The sequence below is a fragment of the Rhipicephalus microplus genome, chromosome 7, assembly GCF_043290135.1.
Source record: "Rhipicephalus microplus isolate Deutch F79 chromosome 7, USDA_Rmic, whole genome shotgun sequence".
In the NCBI taxonomy this organism is placed as follows: domain Eukaryota; kingdom Metazoa; phylum Arthropoda; class Arachnida; order Ixodida; family Ixodidae; genus Rhipicephalus; species Rhipicephalus microplus.
The window spans coordinates 64,418,375-64,441,607 of NC_134706.1; the positions used below are offsets into that span (position 1 = coordinate 64,418,375).

The following is a 23,233-nucleotide window of genomic DNA, read 5'->3' on the forward strand; positions in this document are numbered from 1 at the left end:
CCAGCTCGAGCTGCGTAGCTCACCAGTGGACACTACTTTTACTTCGCAGCATTTCTGCTTCGAGAAGACGACGAGTGTTATGTGAGTGTTTCTCGTCACTCTTGCACAGTGTATTATCGAAGCCTGGATTACATAACTGGTATGGCGTTGTGCGGTGCGTGCGTGTGACGGAAGCGTTCAGCACAGCTGCAACGAGGTACCGCGGAACGCGCATCCAGAAGGCTCCTTGTGGACGACGCTTGGACAGGTGGGATCTCTTTGTGTGTGTCTCGTGACCGTTCAACGTATCGGCTCTTCACAAAACTGAGCTGCAGGAGAACAAAGAGCACAGTGGCCGGTAGTGTGGCGTTAAGTAATAAGAACGTTCCTTGAGTGAACGCCACTGCAAAACAAAAGATTCAAGTTCGAAACTTTGATGTCTATTTTAGTGAGTTCTGGACCACTCACCTGCGCAGCGCCAGCTAAGTAGCCATTAAAGGTAGTCGATGGTTAACAAGGTATACACACGAATATAGTTTTCTTCGCAGCCTCCGAAAAAGAACGTCCACAAACCGCACAATTCATAAGCGTTCTGCTATGGAGATGAGCTAAACCCTGCATAGAAAATCTGCAGTGTCACAGTGAGCTGCACGCGCTAAACGGTTCTTTAGCCTACTCATAGAAGTGCCAGATACAAAGACACAATAATGGACAACTTCAGCGTTGGCCAATGCAACAATTAGAAATACAGGGTTGGCATAATTGCATAGGTTCCATTGATAGAATTCAGAAGGCCATTGGACTGTCTCTGTTTTACGACGCACTACGGGTTCTCAAATTTAATCCACATTGGTAACATCGTGCATGACCAAGGCGTCAACATACTGCGGGGCCCTTATATCTCGGTTAGAAAAAACAGGCTCCATTGTATCGGTTCGTTTTCACTCTTTGAGCAGCGCACCACCACACGGCAGATGTTTGAGTACTCAAGTAAACAGCGATATTAAAGAATACGGGAAAGCCTGGAAAAGTGCATGATTGAGCCTCTTCAAAGCATTCATGACAGCACTCAGTCTCAAAGAGACCGTTTCATCCTTTCAAGCAGTGCTAACCAAAGCACAGACGGCAGTCCTTCTTCGCAGGTGTTAAATTAGTGCTAAGTAGGCGCATCTCGATCCTTATCAGCGTTCGTGTGCACAGTAAGACTGCTGTCGCCCCGTCCAAAAGGTTCCCGTTCACTGCGAGGAACAAAAGGACACCTGTAGCCAGGCGTTGTACCTGCCTGATCGTGCAACGAAGGCTTAAACACGTGTGACTGCAGGGAACGAAGGAGGCATATATAAAGGGTGATCAATCAACTCGCGAGATGAAACAGCGACCCCTTTTGTTCACTTGAGTTGGCACTGAAGAAGGCAACCCCCCTTCCCCTCGAGCATCCAACAGTGGTCGTGGCCACGCCGCACACAAAGAACTGTGACTGTTTTCGCGCTGTCTCATTCTACTCCTGGACGCCTGAGTGTCACAGCGTGTTCCATGTGATTGTCAAGGTTGTCGAGCAATCTCGGAAACGCACGACGCTTTTCAGCGCTGTAGTCTCGCACCGGGAGTTCCTCTTGTTTTGTTAGCATCTCACTTCTTACGCTGGTGGGGCAAGATGAGAGAAATCCTTGTTCCTCGGAAGTTCTTCAGGAATCCCGAAGAAGAATTAAGGATTGCGTTCGTTGAAGCTTCGTTGAGAGATTGTTTTGGGAGCAAATAGACGCTTAGGTGTCTTCGTGGAGTTATAAATCACCTTTCAAGCCGTGACGGATGAATATATGGCCAATTTATTATTCATTTAAGTTGTGTGCAAGGAAAGGATAAGAGCTCAGTTCTTTGATACTTCAACGTATCTTGTGCTAAAAGACTTAATGAAGTGTGAGCTCTCCAGCTCTCATTGATCCAGTACTTATCTGAAAACACTGCGGCTGTTTTAGAAAGACACACTAAAGTCAAGTAAGGGATACTCTGAATATACCTAAGGTATATTCAGAAGGTATATACCTTCAGACCTCGAAAGCCACGGCTCCCTTTTTTTTCTCCGGCATCAGCATTGAACTTCTCGAAACGCTAACAATAACGCCTAAGGTACATCACGCTTGCCACGTCAACGAACACAATTAACAATGCCGTCGACACCGAGACGAAGTGGTGGCGGAGGGGGAGGCTTTTCGGAAGAGACCTTCTTTCCCAAGAAAGTCATCGAGCTGGTCACCATGGAACCGAGCTCGAGCCGCCGGAACCGCCACAACAGTCACCACGTTCATCATCACCCGGCTTCGTCGTCGTCTTCCATGGCCCCGTCTTCGGGTCGACAGTACGACGACGAAGACGACAGCTGTTCGGGGGACAGCTCCGAGGGGCTGTCCATCGACCCTCTGGACGACAACCCGGGCATCCAGGCGGCCGTCAGTAAGGTGCTGCAGAGCTACGACTGGTCGCTCGTGGCCAAGACGACTCGTCAGACAACATCGGAGAAGAAGCGGATGCATGTCAAGCGACCCATGAACGCCTTTATGGTGTGGGCTCAGGCTGCCAGGAGGAAGCTGGCCGACCAGTACCCGCACCTTCACAACGCTGAGCTGAGCAAGACCCTCGGTAAACTGTGGAGGTGAGTGTTGTTGCTTTTTGTCTTCTACTGTGTCTCTTATAGCCGAATAGACATGTTTTTGCACACGTGGACTGCGACAAAGGCGTCTCATGCTTCTTAGATTTCGAAATAGTGAAAGGGAACAAGAACACTGCAGTGCACCTGGACGCAGTGACCCATACTAATGTAGTAAAGTAGTAGTAGTAGGAGAAGGAGGAGTAATATTATTAATAAGAGTGACTGGGCTTTGTCATCCAAAGACCACCAAAGAATTGCTAGCGACACCGTAAGGAGGGCTCCTGCAGGAATTTCAGCTATCCAATGTTTTTCAACGTGCACTAGCAACGCACAGTACAGGGCCCTCTCTACCGTTTCGTCAGCATCAAATGCGACTGCCGCGGATGGATTCATTTCGCAGCCTTCGCATCAGCAGGCTAGCAACGTAACTGCGACATCCGCACAGCGGAACTTTTGTAAGAGTACAAAGAAATTGTACATGCCGATTACCAATAGAGCATTCCTTATTTTTTGCAATGAAGGGAGGCCCTCGAGATCAGGAATTTTCTTTCTAGCTTCGGGATCTAAACGCTTGAAAGGTTTCATCCTTTTTTCATGAACGATTCTCGATCGTCCGGGGCTAGCGGTAAACTTATTAACCAGAGTTCAAAGGGAATGGGCGACTCTAGAAAAGAGAAAAAAAAAGGCGCCTAATTTCTGTCTGGCTCATGGGCGACACGGCAAAGTGCCTTGAAGGGGAAGGGGGGAGGTGGGATGAAAAGAATTGTGGAAAGAGATGGAGGAATAACTAGGACAAGGCAAGTGAAAAAAAAAGAGGAGGAGGTAGGAAAGTTAGGAGCTGGTCGAAGGATTCTGAGGACGGGGCACCATACGGCGAGAGCTGCACGGTGTCAGAGGGTCACGCAGGATGAACCAGTCGGCGAGAGCTACGCTGGAGTTGGAGATCGCGGCCGACACAACCGTTCAGCTTGAAATCCCCCGAGCAACTTCTTATGGGTGAGGGGGAAAGCACGGATAGAATCAGAAGCACCTGGTAGGCTATGCTACGCTGGCATAAAGTGAAAAGAAAACAGACAGAATAGGGAGAGGACATCTGTGACTTATGCACGCACCGTGCCGACGAAGGCAATCGCGCAAACCAATCGTTTCCGGAATGGACACAGTAATTTCTCCCAGTTCTGAGTCGGTGCTGGCTTGATGGGAGTGAGGTTCGAATACAGATGGACGACGACGCCTTAGCCACCTAAGCTGCCTTCACAATTGTTTTTGTATCTATTTGTATCTCTTATGACAACGATGTGAAAGCGCGATGCTGTTCTTGCACAGCTATATAGAAAGCGAAAATTGGCGCATAAGCGTCATATTTCTTAAGATATATTGTGCAATGAATTACCAAAGTGTTGAGGTCCTGGCTTGTTGAACCTCATCAGTTAAGACTTTCCGAATAACCAAGTTAGTTTATGTCACTGAACACCATCATGCTTGAAGTATCCGTGGTTTGAAATATCATGCTTGAAATATCCGCGGTGTTTCGCGGTTATTGTGCTTGACTGCTGAACCGCCAATCGCGGGATCGAATCACAGTAGCGGCAGCCACACTTTACATTTCAGCGAAATGCTTAAGGTCCAGGTACTTGGATTTAGGTGCACATTCAATAACCTCACGTCATCAAAAACTTCTGGAGCCCTCAACTACGGCTTCTCTTGTAACATGCAGTGGTTTTGGGGCCGTTCAGCCCCAGTAGTTATTGTTATCATTTTTATATTTATTGCTTCTGGAATATTCGTGGTAACTCACAGCACATGTCAGCTTTTTTTTTTCAACGAGGTGTGCTCATGACTCGAGGTTTCTTGCACGTGTAATGTTGGCGATGTGGTAGTTAGCTGCCACACGTGAAGTGTCGCACGAACTTCTCAGTCTTATATTCGTTTACACCTCAGTATGACAGACCATGCTGATTGTCCGTTCGTATGACAGACCATTGTCCTATTCGAGGAACGTTGAACAGCTCCGTAGAGTGGTTGAATGCCCTTTTAATGAGCATAAATGACCTACCATAACACGTCCATTGTGGTCGTAAGCGGCGGAAATTTCTAATGAAAGACTGTGAGAATCGAGGCGCTGAGAAGCATACAAGTTCAGAAGTTTTCTTCTCAAACGCTGTACACGCTTTTGGCCCCACCTCTTGTAATTCATCTTGTAAGGGCGTCGCTGAATTACTAAGAACTTAAATGCCTCGTCGAGCATGAAAATTAAGCGGCATCTCGCGTCGGCTCGGCGTCAACACGATTGTTGCAGAATAATTATAAAATGCTGACATCATCATGAGTCATTACTGTGACGTGACTTGCTGACGTCTAATCATTTTATGATTGGATATGTGGGGTTTAACGTCCCGAAACCACCATATGATTATGAGAGACGCCGTAGCGGAGGGCTCCAGAAATTTCGACCACCCGGTGTTCTTTAACATGCGCCCTAATCTGAGCACACGGGCCTACAGCATTCCCGCTATATCGAAAATGCAGCCGCAACAGCCGCGATTTGATCCCCCAACGTGCGGGTCATGTATAGTCGAGTACCTTATATAGCCACAAGACCACCGCGGTGGGGCAACGTTTGATCAAGATGACATTTCTCGGGCAGAAGTGGACCGATCCGGGAGCCAGTGAAAAATGAGATTTGATGCCGAAAGCGCGCACAACCTCATATTTTGGTGGCCCTGCAAAAATGTGTTACTTGCGGAAGCCTTTCAGAGGCGTAACGATTGAGTGGGCGTACATCGACTGAGATTAAAAAGAAATGTAGAGGATGGATCTAGCATTGGAGGCGACTGACAGAGGGGCATTAGAGATCCTGTAGAAACAAATTACTTACGCTATGTACAGAGCTTGAATTATGCGTGATGAATCAGTGTTCAGGAATACATTCACATTCTCACAGTTTCACATGACATTACCACAACACAAAAAGTAACATTTTAACACAAAGCGAACAGCAGAAGACGTATGAACATAAATACAAATGCGCATAACTTTTAAATGACGCAACACAGAATGGGTAAATAGGCATACGCGTATGTTCATATACCCTTGCATCGTGTACATCGACTTGGTGGTGTATTGATCAGGGCGTGAAATACCGAGGCGGCGAACACAGTTCAAAAGGGCACGGCGACAAGGGCATCAGCTCTAACCTGACGGTGCGGCGTAGCACCATGTCAGCCTTAAAGTAAGTTGTACCCGTTTGTGCTCAACGTTGATAAAAGGGCACGACCAATGACGCACCAACTCGCGCTCTCCCGAGAAGAGTTCCTCAGAGAGAAACGCCAGTAGGGTATCCCTAACACATGCGTTTATAAAAAGGGGGGTAACGATTTAGGGTATTTAATGTACTCTACATGTGTGTCTAGAAAAAGTGTTTAACGATTTAGAGTACATCGTACTCTACTATGGGAGAGCACAAAGCCGTCCCAATTACCCAGCGCTATTGTGACGCTGTCGTAGTACATCCTACGAAATTACTTGAGGTGTTCCAACGCTGACTCCGTTCGCAACGTTTCAGGTGGAGAAAACATTCCGCAGACCTAGTAAGTGACACAGTTTCAATAGTGATTTTTATGAAAAAAATGGATATACTAATAGTTTCTTGTCACTCAGTTTCAATAATATAATAAAGCGGTAGTTATACGCAAGAACCTTTAGTTAAAAGATCGAAATGGTATGTATATAGAACACAATCTTATGTGTCCGATGTGTGTAATTAATTGTACCTCGCTCAAAACAGCATCTGATACCTTACAAGGCGCAATTGGCGTTCCAGGGAACATGAACCTTTGACGCCTGCTGCATTTTTGAGCACAGCGAATGCGTGTATAATTAAGTGCATGGTTCGAAAAGCGGCCATCAGGCTACCACAAGGTATCATAATTAACAACCACGTGTAACATTTGACAGAGAAGCTGTCTTGAATTTGGGTTCCCACTATCTCATATGTGGCATCTCGTAGCTAGTTTTCTTAGGAGGTAGCTGCAAGGAATATTGTCTGACAAATATCCCTCCCTTGATTGATATGTGGGATTTAACGTCCCAAAAACCACCATATGATTATGAGAGACGCCGTAGTGGAGGGCTCCGGAAATTTTGACCACTTGGAGTTCTTTAACGTGCACCCAAATCTGAGCACCCGGGCCTACAACATTTCCGCCTCCATCGGAAATGCAGCTGCCGCAGCCGGGATTTGATCCCGCAACCTGCGGGTCAGCAGCTGAGTACCTTAGCCACTAGACCACTGCGGCGGGGCAATATCTCTCCCTTAACCAAACTAATTGTCCTATAATAAAGTCACAAGTTCAGTGTATTTCCGGTCATTCACGTGCCACCTTTGTCAATGTTCGAAAGAAGCAGAACTTCAGGGCGATTTCCGTTTGTTCGACACAATTTCATTACAACCAAAAGGCAAACGAAAGCATAAGATACGCATAAGTAAGATATAAATAATATGACGACACGGTTTTAACAGGGTTTATTGACCGTGAACTCGGAAGCGAACACGTGCCACAGACCCAAGGGGGATTTTGAAGGCGAAGTGCACTTAAAAGACGATGATGACTGTCAGCAAGAGCAGGTGATGATGGTAGAATTCGACGACGAAGCGCATATGCGTGTGCAATATAAAAAAAATAAAATCAACCAAAACGCCCTTGCCATTGGCAGGGATCAACCTTCGCCGACGTATCTCGATTAGCACAGCATTGGATGCGTATTTGTAGGTTGCAGGTTTGGTGTCTGCCTATGGAAGCTTGTCCTTTAGTTTAAAATGTAAGTAACTATAAATATGAATACACTTATTGTCTGATTGTTTGTTGTCACTAATCTTTCATCGGCGCAGTTCTTTGTCGACAATTTTTCGTTCATCCTCTCATAAATACTGCAGCAGGTAACGGTTGACGCTTCTACGGACAATTCAGTGAATACAGTTTTTTTGTTTTTCTCCTCGACTTCCCCTAGGTGCCAGTAGATGTTCATGCTGGGGCTCAATGAAACAGATGAAAAATGTAGCTGCCGAGCAGCGCATTTTCTCTGCATTTTGCAGTTGCCATGATAAGGCGACAGTTAGAAGGAAGTCCCGTTAAAAATAGCTCCGCCGGGGATGACAAAGGGTCAGCACGGCCTTACAGCAAAATTCTAATCGTATTATAGAATGTTCGGCTGCAAGGGCTCTGCATTAGCCGTTATTAGCACATGGACGCTACATCGCGAACTTTACTAGCCACTGAGACGCTTGCCATTGACTTCAAGGCAGTATTCAGTTTTAATCGCGTTTAGAAGCACAAACGGCCGCGTGCTCAAAAGCCAGGGAACACTCGGGTGCCATCTATCAAAAGCGCCTGCAGACACTCCTTCCTGCGTCATGACTGCGCGCAGTACATGAGTTCTGCACTATGTCAATAATCTGAATAGCCTTGGGTCTTTATTTTGAAATATTATAAATAAATACGAAACACTGAGCAATCATTGGTAGTAAGCAAGAAATGCCCGTGCTTGCTTTTTTCCTGTATTACTTGCTAAGTTAAAAGAAACAGGCAATGAAATCAGTGAAGATATGCGCGGCGTTAACTGTACGACTTTAACTCAATTGCACTAATTACGCTACCAATGTGAAGAAAGTCAAGTAGACGGAAAGACACCTTGGTCACATGTTCTGAAGTCATCCAAAGGTGGCAGCATCGGTCCTTGTCGGCGGCAAGGTGTCTTACCATCTACTTGACTTTCTTCACAATGGCAACGTATTTAGAGCAATATAGTTAAAGCTATATACCTTATCTGTCTTCATTCGACATTGGTTTTTAGTACAATTGCATTAACAAAGAGATGAGCCTATAAAGACCTCTTCTTTCGTTCAATAGAGGAAAAGAATTTTAGTGGTCTCGCTTCTTTGTTCAACGCAACCTTGAAAACCAGCAGATTACTTCTGATCACTGACCATCGCTGACCAAGCTAAGATGCATGCGATGATCTTAAACTTTGTTACCGCGCAACATGATACGAAAGAAAGAGGGAACGAACGACATGGTGCTGTGCTGCTCATGCAAAACATCACTGTGGCATCATAGTGACGTCACGTGATGACATGGTCACATTCAAGACGGCAAGTTGGGCGAGTTGATTGGGATTCATCTTGAACTTGGTTACAGCGCAGCACTATAGGAAAGTACACAAAAGGAATCAAACAACCCGCCGCTGTCTTGTTCGTGCAAGACGTCACTATGGCGTCATAGTGACGTCACGGGATGACATGGTCGCATTCAATACGGCAAGTTGGGCCAGTTGGTCGGCATTCATTTTGAACTTAGTTACAACGCAACACTAAGTACAACATGAAAGCGAACAACGCGGCGCTGTGTTGCGAATGCAAGACGTCACTATGGCGTCATAGTGACGTCACGTGATGATATCGTCGCATTGCAGACGGCAAGTTGGGCCAGTTGGTAGGGATTCGTCTCGGATTTGGTTACAGCGCAACACTAGGCAACTACATAAGGAAGCGAAAAACGTGGTGCTGTCTTGTTCGTGCAAGACGTCACTATGGCGTCATAGTGACGTCACGTGATGACATGGTCGCATTGAAGGCGGCAAGTTGGGTCAGTTGGTTGGGATTCATATTGAACTTGGTTACAGCGTAAGTAGGCAAGTACACATAGGAAGCGAAGAACGCGGCGCTGTGTTGTTCATGCAAGACGCTTGTTACTATAGAGTCGTAGTGACGTCAAGAGATGCCATGGTCGCATTCAAGATGGCAAGTTGGTTAAGTTGGTTGGGATTGATGTTGAATGTGGTTACAGCGCAACACTAGACAAGCCACAACGGAAGCGAATAACACGGCGCTGTGTTCTTCAGTGTCCAGTGTTGCGCTCATAGAGGTAATGGCTGTATATTAACTCTATGGTTGTGCTGTATACCACGCTCAAGATGAATCTCAACCAACTGGCCATCTTGCCATCTTGCATGCGATCGTGTGGTCATGTGACGTCACTACTACGCCATAGTAACGTCTCACTTTTTTTTAATTCATGACGCCACAATGAGGTGACATGATTTCGTCATCGCGTGATGATGATTTTGTGCGCCGATGCAGGACGCTAACCAATTTTCGGGTTGCACGAGGCATCTATAGTCGAATAAAACTTAAAAGTCCACAGCGTTTCCTCGTGAGAGGCGGAACCACACAAACCTGATACAATGAGTGCGCACTCCGTTCTGACGTCATGAGACGGATGGTCGAAGGCTCGGCATTGGAAAAAAAAAATTGTCAGATCCCACGTGCCGTGGGAATCAATGATATGCGAAGAACGAATGAGGAAGGTTCATATGTCATTTTAAATTCAGCATAACTTTACGAGGCGGACGTAAATTATGCCGTACCTGACTTCTATGTTATGATTATTATGTTCGGACATACTATTTACCTTTGTCGTCTATTCACGTCACGTGATACTAAATTTGTTATATGCTGAGATAGCGAAACAGCCACGCACACGCTATGAGCGTTCATGAAGTGGTTTTGGGACGTTAAACCACACATATCAATCAATCAACGCTATGAGCGTAGCATGTAGTCATCTTTTTCATCACATGCATATCACGATTTTTATGTTCGGGCGCGTCATTCACCTTCGTCGTTCATTCGCGTCACGTAATACTAAATTTGTTATATGTGGAACTAGCGAAACGACCGCGAGCATGCTATGAGCGCATCATGTAGTCTTAAAATGATATTGCTTTCGCGCAGCTCAGTTTGAGCGTGATGGAAAGATACTATGCAGTCAAGAAAGGGAATAAACAGACGACAGTGTGAGCGCTAACTTCCAACTTTTGTGTATTGCGTACCCTTACAACACATTATATGGTTCATTCCACGTGACGCCACACCCATGACAAAACCGTACGCGTGTGGCATAGCACACTATCAAGGAAACCTGGTTGTGATCTGATTTAAGATTAACAATCTCAAAAAGAGCTCAATGTTCTGGAGTGCGTGCTGTGAATCATTGGTATAGAATTGTTAACCAGAAATCTGTACATAGTCTGCATGTGCGTCTTTTACTAGAAAAGGCATACATCGGTAATTTTAAGGACCGTAGCGCTTATCACGCCGCGCTAACCATGTAATGCTCGCACGAACAAGAGAGTGTTTCGAACGCTTTGCTGAAACGAGACGGTAGTGGCACCTACCCGTCGCCTTGCGCTCTATATACGCCTTATCACCTCTGAGACGGGCGCGCACACCCGTCTCACAGCCACGCGCTTTGTTTTCCAAGAAAACTTTCAGACGGCGCTCATGTCTCACGTGTGACGTGATTTGATGCGCTCTTTCGCCTCCGCTGCACGCTAGAGGCACTCCAACGCCGCGCCTCCAGAATACCATTCACCGATTTTCTTGCGCAGAACATCAAATAAATGTTTTGTTCACTCTCTTCAAACGCACGACAATCATCTTTTGACGACATTTTCAGATTACCATGCAGATATGGGGCCAAATTTTTAAAACCTCTTTGACTGTAGCACGTTCTGCGATGCAGGCGTCCCCGTGGGTTGGAGGAGGGCATAGAGTTTCATACAAATATACGTAGAGCGGAATCTGGCGCTAGTGTCTACGTGGGCTTCTTCAGCGGCGCGTGTACCCCCGTGAGAATGATGGGAAGTACAGGCTTCGGATCTGCTTTGGATGGATTACGTTCTTGAGATTCGCGAGGCTTGTTTGCCAAATGTAAAAAAAAAAGTAATATGAAGTTTCATTTATTTGAAAATTGCTTCATTCTTTTGTATATAAATCTTGTTGCCAAATGTTTTTGTGACCACGAGGCAGAAGTGAAACCTGGACAGATTCATTCACCAGGGTATGCATTGTTCTGCCATTGCGTTCCAGATTTACGTCAAGATATAATGAATCATTTTTTACAATACTTAAAAACAAACATGTTTGTTTTGTCCTCGAAAGTATGCATTATCTATTTATGAAATTAACAATACAGTAAAAAGTGACACACACTTAAGATTTCGTCTGCTACGATGCCAGGTGCATCTGTCCAAGTGGTCGTCCGGGACTCTGCCCCAAACTTACTTCTTGTTTCGTTCTGTAGTAAAGTCAAAGGAGCGTGACGGTGCGTCTACTTTGTTTCACCTTCGTTTTGCAGTCATTTCGAATGAGTCTAGACAAGACGAGCCCCGGAAAAAAAACATGAACACGATGGAATATCCTGCCCTGGCATGAGACGCTACATCTATGCGCAGCGGAGAGTGGACGACACTTTGTTTAAACTGTCAAATACGACTCGTAAAGCTTCAACGTGGCAGCAAATCAACAGACCTAGTTGTATTAGCACTTATTTGGAACAACACAGGCACTTCTTCAGCGTCTTTCACCACACACTACCCGCGCTGTGTGAAGAACGATACTGAAACCGTAGAAAAAGGTTTGTAGACAGTTTGCTAGCTAACCGTATCCAATCCGAAGCCTGTATTTCCCATAATTTCCATGGGGTACACACAATTGCAGCGCCAGATTCCTCTATAGGTAATATTGTATGAAACTCTAAGGGAGAGTGGTTCAACCACCTCCATTTTTTCCGTTCGCATGTATATACATACCCGTGTACATACAAACAGATGCACGGACATGTATACATGCAGTATGACCGAGGCCCACATCGTTCCCGAAAAAAGTTCTGGCTACGTAACTGGTTCTCCGCCTCCATGCCGGAAACGGGGCAATCATCCGTACACCTTCGCAGCTTGAGGCAAATACGACGGTCGTGCGTGCAGGTAACAATTAATCGTGACGACGTGCAATGACGTGAAGCTTCGATGACCTCGATGAAAGATAAGATTCTTGTATGAAAAGCCGGTGATTGCCGGCAAAGCAACAATCGTTAGAGCATCGTTTATTAAACACGGCGCACGAAACTGCGCACAGGACCGACGAGCCTTCGATGGCTGAATTTGAGCACGTGAGCGCCAGATTTTGTTCCATGACACCCACAGGGCCCAGAACGCTTGATGCTGCATACAGCCGTTTGCTGATTGCCTCCGCTTATGTTAGGCCCACGGGATGGCTTTTTGCTCTCCCATGGTAGAGAGTACCTATACTCGGGGACAACTTTCTGTGGCAATGAAGGGATGCTACAGCGTCAAAGTGGGCATGTGCAACCGCCGTAGAATATAGTGCCGCGGATGCGTCGGTGTTTTCGGCGTGAAAGTCGTAAAAAAGAACGACATTATTTTGTACTAGTTGCTGTTCATAAAAAGACGCCGCACGAGGAGATGCCATTATTTGTTGTTGCTTTCTGAAGAGTCGTTCGCGTTTTCGCGCGTCTGAAAACGTCGCACTTTTTACGTGCACCTCACAGTCAAAATGGCGTCTTCGTCTTTAGTTGAGTGCGCGTCTCCCTCCAGCTATTCCGACGACTCACCGAAGGAGCTTGCGTCGAATTTCTCTCACAAACGTCTGTGTAAGCAGGCGTATCAAATTGTGTGCTGTGGGATTGCATGAACGCGGCAGTCGTTCGAAAGGCGAGCCAAACCGGACTATTTCGCGGAGAAGTACACGAGCAGTAGCTGCACCCACGTAGCCTTGCCTTCATTGCCACAGAAAGTCGTCCCCGAGTATAGCACTCAAACTCGTCCACGGCTTTTAAGGTTGGTGCACACCGGCGACTAGCAGCGGTCGCGCGACCATTCGCGACTGGCGACCAAAAAGCGACTGATGTTCACACCGACAGAGGCTGCATGCGAGCGACCGGAAGTCGCAAAACCGGAGAGTCACGTCCGGATCTCGTTATGAGCGAGAACTCCTGAGACCGGCGCGATCAGCTGATCGCCGCCAGCTGAGTCCGTTCTCGCACAGCGTTCCCAACAGCGTCAAGTTCGATTCAAGCGAAAAACAAGACAATGTCAAGGTGCTGATGCACTGTGTCATGGTGTCAGCGCTGGCATCACAGATGCCTCCAAAGAAAAAAAAAGCCGGTAGTGGATGTGACCATCCTTTCGATCGCGGGAGTTGACCGGCCATGCAAGCCGCCTGCCTTCAGAGCTGCGCTGACACGACGAGGAGTATTTCCGAGAGTCGTACGTATTCAGAAACCATCCTTGAATTTCCCTTGACTTGCCACAGCCTACAATGCAGCACAAATGCGTCTCGAACGTGGAGTCTTAAGTCGTTGCCAAGGCATGAAGTACAAACGCGTTCCAAACACGCTGCGTTGAATGCGCTGACAAGTCAAGTTCAAGACAAAAAAAAGTTTCCGAATACGGGGAAAAGACAGTGCACAATTTATTTTCTCTTTACTTTGACGGTGTTTAGCTTCTTGCGAATGCCACCACGTAAATTCGACACTTTGCTCGAGTTGCTGCGGCCCGCCATCTCCAAGCCAAGTATTCCGTGGTGGCCATGGTGCCACAAACCCAGAGGAACGCACTCGTTTGTATCTGGCGGCAGGAAGCCAGCGCAATGAAAAAAAAAATTGAGCATCGCTGATTGGTTAAGCAGCTTTGCGACTGCAGTCGCGCGACTGAAAAATCGGTCAAGAAGCGACTGGCCAACGCAGTCGCTTTGCGACCGTTTGCGACCGTTCGCGACTGGTTGCGACCAGTCGCAAATGGTCGCGCGACCACTGCTAGTCGCCGGTGTGCACCAGCCTTTAGATGTGGAGCATCTAATACTCGAGGCTTGTAGTGCGGCGCCGTCCGCAAGCTTCCTCCTCCTTCTTCCACCATCTGTGCATCCCTTCCTCCTCTACACACCGCGCACGCTTCACTCCTCCACCATCTGTGCACCCTTCCTCCTCTACACACCGCGTGCGCTTCTCCTCTTCACGAACATTCGCTAGATGTATAATGTAGCGCGCATGCGCCGTCACGCTTCGAGAACATCGGCAGCTGACGCGCGCGCATGCGCCGTCGCGCTTCGAGAACATCGGCAGCTGACGCGCGCGCATGCGCCGTTGCGCTTCTCCCCCTTCTCGAACATTCGACAGCTGACAGTGCATGCGCCGTCGCGCTGTATATATACTCAAGGTCGGTGCTCGCTCGCTCAGTTGCCGCTCGTCGGTTGGTTTGTACGGCGCGTCGACGTCCGAGGTCGCAATTATCGACGTCCCTTCGACCAGCGCCGGCCAAAGTGTTGGCGGAACCGCAACCAAGTCGTCGTCCGAAGACAAGGCAGCGCGGAGAAGAGCTCGCGACGCCGAACGTAAACGTCGGCGTCAAGCGGAAGATGCTCAACTTAGAGAACGTGAAGCCGCTGAGAGACGTCAGCGTCGAGCAGCAGCACCGGGTTCGGCCGCTTTGAAACGTAAGCGTCGACAAGAGGACCCGGACTTTCGAAAACGGGAAGCCGAGTGCAAGCGTCGGCGACGAGAGGCCGATCCCGATGCTGCCCGCGAGCGCAAGCGCGCCGAGGTAGCGGCGTGGCGCGCCAAGCAGTATGCCACGCCCAACGCTCGCTTCAAGCGCGACTTCCTCGACCGAAGCTTCGGCCACACCTGCAAGGTGTGTGATCGTCTTTGGTTCGATAACAACTTAACTCGGATCGGCAACATTCAGAACAACTTCAAAGCGTTGTCGGTTCTTTGCGATACGTTTGGAAAGGGCACCGACTATGCCGACTACGTCGTGTGTGCTACGTGCAAGCAGTCGTTGATTGCCGGTCGAGTTCCCTCGGATAGCGTGAGTTACGCTCCGCATCCTCCTCAGTGTTCCCCCGAGGGAAGCTGCGGGCAATTTTTTCTAAAGGAACGAGTGTAGTTCTTCCCCTTCCATGTAGGGTCTGGGAAGTAAACCACTCAATGCACAAGTTATAGGAACGGCTTACTGCTAACTCACAGTTTAGTACGAAAGTACTTGAAGTTGTGAAACACTATTTTTTTCCAAACCCACGTTTTCCGCATTATTTTTAGATGATATTTCTTGGGATAATTCTACGCAGAAACATTGTCTGTTTGTCACACGATTCAGCCACCCAGCCAATGTTTTTTCCCGTGCTAAACGCCCAGCCATCTTGATGCGGTGGCTGCGTTCATACTTTTAAACATTGCCGATCAAAAAGTAACTATAATGCGTATCTGAGGCACACCATCAATGAGTAAGTATTATGTGGTGTGTTCCTTTACTAGAAGACACATATATTTAACAACCCTAGTGTTTCGTAGGCAGCGCTGAAAATAATATGCTGTGCACACACAAAAAAAAGTCTGTCACATAATTATCGTCTTTAGCCATTTGCACCGAGGCACGCGTATGCGCAGCCAATTTTTTCCCTATTTTTTTTTTTCGTTAAGCTCACAACCTCATTGAATCGCCAAAGGTGACTCGTAAGTGAAAATCACGCTCTTCCCTCTGTGTAGTTGTACTGCTTCTCCTCCGCCCGACCCCGAAAGTTTTCTGCAGGTAAGGCAGTTTCGCATTGCCTCCCTCCTAGATCAGAGGCATCGCAAACGTTTCGCACCTCACCTATAGTTTGGAGCTGCCTCAGTGGTTCCTTGAGTGGCACACCTTCGGCCAAGCACCGAAAGTCATGAGACCACACCATCGCGCGAAGTCACCGTATTTAGCTTCACTGTCACGTCATGGTGACAAAAAAAGTTTCGGGGATCTGTGACGTTGTGATGACGGCATGTAATGTGCTCATCACGTGACAATGATCTTTTGCATCACGCGGGAAAGCGCCGAAACGCAGAGAGCGGTCAACATTGACACTTTTTACGGTATCTAAGGCTTTCGCATTAAAAAGCTCCATCGCCTTGAAACGTGAACGGTTGTCGCAGACATAATCCGCGTTAGGAAAACATACGAAATCTCCTTTCAGAGTAGGCTAAGCAATACTTGAGCGTATGGATACGTAGTGGCTTTCTTTAAAATGACATTTCGAGGGCGCCATCTGTATGGCCAACGATGTTTAAAGAAGTAATTTTAACAACGGAGCTGTTTCAGCTCTCGGAGTCCCAGCTGGTCGTGAATGTACGACTCAGCAGGTTCGCGTTCTCATCGCGCTGTTATCATCTTCTGCTTCGCTCTTTGGACAATGCACCTATTAGTCGGGAGGAGTTGCGATAATTTTGATGGATGGTAAAATGGGTAAGAGCGAAGACAGAAAGACAAAGAAATAGATAGAAAGGAAGGCAAGGTAGAAAATATTGGCGAAAACATTTCCCGGCAAAGCGGGATTTGATCACGCACGCCCACCATCCCAAAGGCAAGTGGCGTAACCACACAGCTGCTCAGACATCGCAGCAGGGCATAGCATAGCCTTGTGTAGTATTGTTTCTTTCTGTCTTGTCGATAGTTTTAGAATTGGATACGGAATAATCGTTTTGCTTTTAGTACGCTGCGTTCAAAATGTAATGCGCGCCATCAGGTAGTACAGCATGTAAATTGACAATGAACATTACCTTGATACTTTGGACGTGGCGTTTGTGTGGCCTGTGCGACATGTATGTCTTGAGTTTAGGTAAATTATCTTTCTTCTTGAAACGCCTCGTCTATTCAATGCCGGCGTTGTCTAATACACGAGACGTGCTTGAAATAAGGATAATTTACGTAAACTCAGACTCGCATGCCACTCAGGGCACAGAAACGTGACATGGGCGAACAGCGCAAGGGGGAGAGAGGAAGTTATGTGGGCTGATGAGGTCAGGCAGAAAGCACAAGACCGGGTCGATTGGCAGATAATAGGAGTGGCCCTTCGCCCTCCAGTGGTGTAGTCAGGATGATGATGATTACAAAACATCTAACCATCATGTAACATGCACGGGCTAGACGTCTCTGCGTTACTATAGTTACGAATGCTGACTATCTCGAAACCTCCCGAACAGGGTCCTTGGCGATGACGAGAAGCGACCCTTCATGGAGGAAGCGGAGCGTTTGCGTTGCAAGCACAAGAAGGACCACCCGGACTACAAGTACCAGCCTCGCCGCAGGAAACCGCTGAAAGGATTCGAACCGCCTACCCCGCAACCACCACAGCAACAGCAGCAGGGACAGACGAGGTCCAAGGGGCGATCCTCATCAGCTTCTCAGGCATCGTCATCAAGGTAAGATGACCGACCTCGTTCGGTTAACGCACGATTACAGAAACAATGTTGCCTACCAGAATCCACTTTACGGGCGAAGCACCTTAGCACCGCACAAAGCCCCCCCCTCCCTCCCCCCATAAACAACCGCCCGGCATCTACAGCAGATGTAGAAAGCAGAACATCTGTGAACAACAACAAAGGTTAAGACAAAGCAAGTAACCAGAAATATTGCCAGATGCCACGTACAGTGAAAATCGATCATATGCGAAGCATGAATGAGGAAAGTTGGTATGTCACTTTAAAATCAGCACAACGTTACGAGGCAGTGGTATACATAGGCGTATCAGCCGTGGGGGGTGGGGCGGAACGTGAGTTCTCTGCCCCCGAAGAATCGTTGGGGGGCTGAGTTACCAGATGCCCCCACTTTCGACAGTAGTCAATCTCGGCTGCACGCTGGGGAAACCAACGAGTAAAGCAAAGTTTTCTATCACAACAGTAATAACTCAATTATGTTCTTATGGGAGAATGGAAATGTTGCGAGGCGATGTTAAAACATAGTGAAATTTCGCCAACATCTTCGCTGTGACTATTTTCTTTGTAGGTTTTTTGCGGTGCGGGTTGCCTATGGGACGTTTTAACGTCTCGTGCTGTATATAGTATTGCTTAGCAGGCATGCGCTGAAGAGGGGCCCTTTATAGTACATCACTTGTTCATGCTTTTATTCTGCTTGGACTTGTTCATGCAGTTACGGATTGGAACAAGCAAACGTTTTATGGATCGGTCAAATCGTTTGCGGCTTTCAGAAAACAGTTTTCTTCGAAAAAGGTATACCATCACCCCTGCTCTGTTGAAGCTAATGCGAGCCCATGAGTGTGACGAATCGTTTTTGATTTTTAATTAGGTTTTTCTGATATTAAACGCCAAAAATTGTTTTTTTTTTTCGTCTGTGATAAACCTGATCAGCCTAGCTTAGGGCAACTTGGAAGTTGGAGCTATAGCGGCAGTAAAACGCGAAAGTAAAACGTGCCTTTACAGAAGTAATTGCATATATACTCTACCTTGATAAATAAGGGTTTGCCGAATGTATGCTTCGGTGTTTGACCGCTATAGCGCCGTTTAACGCGTATAAATGTATCCTCGTTGACGCTTGGTACATCTCCATCCCGACGACTAACATCCATAATATACTTATTAAACAAACTAATAAAGAAACTATATTAGACCCGGAAATTCGGATAATGGCACCATTCCTCGGCTTCGGCCCGCTAAACTGCGATTGAACTTCATGGTACCTAAGAAAGCGCGTCGTGCCACCTCTGTACATAAGAATTCACATCAAAGTGCGAGCGCGTCAATGAAGATCTCAATCTTACTATATATATATATATATATATATATATATATATATATATATATATATATATATATATATATATATATATATATATATATATATATATTGTTAAGGCGTTTATTAGCCGGTCCACAGCGAGCAAGCACAATGGCGACAGTAACGGCCAAGCACGGGGTCCCAGCGCGAGCGGCGTCCTTGTTGGGTAGCCCCACTAGAAGGTACTCAAGAGTTCGACCCATTTCATAGTTCGGAGGCTTCGTTACAATTACCCCGGGGTCGAAGAGGGAGCCGCCTGGCGACTTAACAGCTTGTTATTATGAGCGGGTCATAATAAGCCTTCAGGCGCTCCACGTTGACGATGTCTCGCCCACGGCGGCGCATGTCCGAAGATTGTTCAACGGGTTCGATCAGATAGTTGACGGGTGAGGTGCGCTCGATGACACGGTAGGGGCCTTCGTATTTGGGACGTAGTTTGGAAGAGAGGCCAGCGGCAGAGGTCGGGATCGAGAGCCATACAAGCGCACCAGGAAGGAACGTGGGCTCAGAAGTGGTGCTGGCATCACGGATACTCTTCTGCCGCTCTTGCTCTTGCGTCGTAAAAGTCTTGGCAAGCTCGCGACACTCTTCAGCAAGCCTGGCTGTCTCGGAAATAGGTGTACACTCAGATGGATCCGGCGTGTACGGGAGTATCGTGTCCATGGTGTGCGACGGGTGCCTTCCGTACAGCAAGTAGAAAGGTGAAAAACCAGTCGTGCTCTGAGGGGCGGTGTTGTAGGCGTAGGTGACGAAGGGCAGTATATTATCCCAATTGGTGCGGTTGGCAGCGACGTACATAGAAAGCATGTCGCCGATGGTGCGGTTAAAGCGTTCGGTGAGGCCATTCGTCTGTGGGTGGTAAGCAGTAGTTTTGCGGTGGACAGAATGGCACTCCGTCAGAATGGCTTCGATGACTTCCGACAAGAAGACACGGCCTCGATCGCTGAGAAGCTCTTGGGGTGGTCCGTGGCGCAGTATAAATCGATGCAACAGGAAGGACGCAACATCGCGCGCAGCAGCCGCAGGGAAAGCGGCGGTTTCGGCGTATCGCGTTAAATGGTCAACGGCAACGATGGCCCAGCGGTTACCAGCCGACGTCAGAGGAAGTGGTCCATACAAATCGATACCTACGCGCCCAAAGGGACGGTCAGGGCAAGGTAATGGTTGTAGACTGGCGTGCGACATGTGAGCTGATGGTTTACGGCGTTGGCAAGTGAGGCAAGAGCGAACGAACTGCTGCACATAGCGGTACATCCCGCGCCAGAAGTAGCGTTGTCGAATGCGATGGTAGGTTTTGAATACCCCAGAGTGCGCGCATTGCGGATCAGAATGGAAGGATTCACATATCTCTGACCGCAGACTGCGGGGTATCACGAGTAACCACTGCCGGCCGTCGGCGTCGTAATTGCGTCGGTGTAGAAGGCCGTCACGAATGGCGAAATGGCGAGCTTGACGACGCAATGCACGCGTGGATGGCGTTGCGGATGGATCAGAGAGCAAGTCGATCAGCGGGCCGATCCAATTATCCTTTCGCTGTTCGGTAGCGATTATGCCAACGTCAATGGCAGAAACAGCAGCCGAGGATACTGAGCAGAGCACATCACCTTCAGGCAGAGGGGAGCGCGAGAGGGCGTCGGCATCAGCATGCTGGTTTCCGTTGCGGTACAGCACGCGGATGTCGTAGTCTTGTAAACGAAGAGCCCAACGGGCGAGACGGCCTGAGGGATCCTTCAATGATGAAAGCCAGCATAGTGCATGATGGTCGGTGACGACATCGAATGGGCGACCATACAAATACGGTCGAAACTTTGTAAGAGCCCAGACGATCGCCAGGCACTCTTTCTCCGTGACGGTGTAGTTTGTCTCAGCTCTCGTGAGCGTACGGCTTGCATATGCTACGACATATTCAGGGAATCCGGGTTTGCGCTGCGCCAGGACAGCGCCGAGGCCTACACCGCTGGCGTCTGTGTGCACCTCCGTCGGGGCCGTAGGGTCGTAGTGGCGTAGAATGGGAGGAGATGTCAACACATGGCGGAGCTTCGCAAACGCGTCGTCGCACTCAGACGACCACGAATTGAGGGACCCGTTACTTCCAAGGAGCTTCGTCAGCGGTGATATGATCGTGGCGAAGTTTCGTATGAAGCGTCGGAAGTACGAGCACAGGCCCACGAAACTACGCAGTTCTTTGACGGATGCAGGTTTGGGGAATTCGGCCACGGCCCGAAGCTTGGCTGGGTCAGGAAGAATGCCATCCTTGGACACGACGTACCCAAGGATGGTGAGTTGCCGTGCTGCAAAGTGGCACTTCTTCAGATTTAGTTGCAAGCCGGCATTGCTGACACGTGCAAAAACTTCTTTCAGACGTTGGAGGTGCGTAGAGAAATCTGGAGCGAACACAACAACGTCATCGAGGTAACACAAGCACGTGTGCCATTTCAAGTTGCGCAGAACGGTGTCCATCATGCGCTCGAAGGTCGCAGGTGCATTACATAAACCAAACGGCATGACGTTGAATTCGTACAAGCCGTCGGGTGTGATGAACGCAGTCTTCGGTCGAGCGTCATCAGCCATGGGTACTTGCCAGTACCCCGAGCGCAGATCGAGAGAAGAAACAAATTCGGCTCCGTGAAGGCTGTCAATTGCGTCATCGATGCGCGGCAGTGGGTAAACATCCTTGCGAGTGATCTTATTGAGCCGTCTGTAGTCTACACAAAACCGCGCAGAACCATCTTTCTTCGCAACAAGAACAACAGGAGACGCCCATGGACTATCCGAGGGCCGAATAACGTCGCGTCTGAGCATATCATCAACCTGCTCGTTAATTTCCCGACGTTCAGCAGGCGACACGCGGTAGGGACGTTGCCGTAATGGTGGATGGGCACCAGTGTCGATACGATGCGTAACAGCGGACGCACGACCGAGAGAACTTCGCCCGACATCGAAAGAAGAACGATATTCTCGCAACAGGTTCAGAAGCTGGGAACGCTGTACCGACGTGAGGTTGTCATCAATGCAAGGGCCAAATACATCAAGAGATGACGAATCAGAAGTGGAAACAGCACTGATGGTACGCAAATTGGGACGACGCGAGTCATCAGGTACGTCCAGGACTTGTGCGTTATCCACTGGTTCCACTCTGCCGAGACATTCCCCTCGAACCAAGGTAACAGTGTACGGGGATGGGTTGGTCACGAAAATAGAGGCGTTGTCCTGGGTGATTTGCACGGTCGCGAAAGGTACTAGCAACCCTTTCCTTCTGCAAGCACGGTCGGATGGCGAAACGAGTGCAATTGTGTCGGAGAGTCCAGCGCAGTAGACAGATACACCCATCGTGGAGCTTGGAGGCACTATGGTATCGTCTTTCACGAGAATCTTGCTCACTTTCGAAGAACTGTCTTCCGGCGTCAAATGCGAGAAGGGGGAGAGTTCAATTTCGGCGGCGGCACAATGGATGACGGCGTCGTTGCGGGAGAGAAAGTCCCACCCCAGGATGACGTCATGAGAGAATGCGGGAATGATGATGAATTGGGCGACATACAGAACGTCCTGAACGACAACGCGAGCTGTGCACCCTGCTGTAGGATGGATACGATGCAAACCAGCGGTACGAAGGGACAATCCAGAAATTGGCGTCGTCACTTTACGAAGCAAGCGGCAAAATTTTTCGTCCATAACGGATACTGCAGCTCCTGTGTCAATAAGAGCAGATGCGTGAACACCGTCCACAAGCACGTCAATGACATTAGATGGGCGGCTCTGAGGGCTTTCACAATGCGATAGCATCGCAGTCCTTGCCTCGGGTACTGCGACGACTAGTTTTCCCGCTCGTGAGCAGCTGAACTTGGCCGCATGGGGGACGGGGAACGACGTCGTGGAGACGGTGACCTACGAGAAGATGAAGCTAGGCGAGTTGGCGGTGGCATAGACGGCGTTTCCTCGTGATAGGTACGCCTAATCTGGCCAGCAACAGGCGACGAGATATGGGGCGTCTGTACGCGAGTGCAATAACGTGCTACGTGGCCGGCGTAACCGCAGGCAAAGCAAATGGGCCGGTTGTCGGATGTGCGCCATCGGTTCGCCGGGGTAGGTCTTGTCCATGACGCAAGAGCCGATGGACGGAACGGTGGCTGGAAAGGCTGCAGGGGG

The 23,233-nt window shown here is 48.4% G+C and overlaps 1 protein-coding gene across 1 annotated transcript in view; it reads left to right on the forward strand.

Annotated features, from left to right (window-relative positions):
• Positions 1-2,017: 2,017 nt before the first annotated feature.
• LOC119179204 (uncharacterized) overlaps positions 2,018-23,233 on the forward strand; it is a 40,725-nt gene continuing 19,509 nt past the window's right edge. Inside the window, exons 1-2 of the mRNA XM_037430275.2 lie at positions 2,018-2,629; positions 17,497-17,715. Of these exons, the coding sequence (XP_037286172.2) occupies positions 2,145-2,629; positions 17,497-17,715 (704 nt within the window). The 5' untranslated portion in view covers positions 2,018-2,144. The remainder of the gene's footprint in view (positions 2,630-17,496; positions 17,716-23,233) is intronic.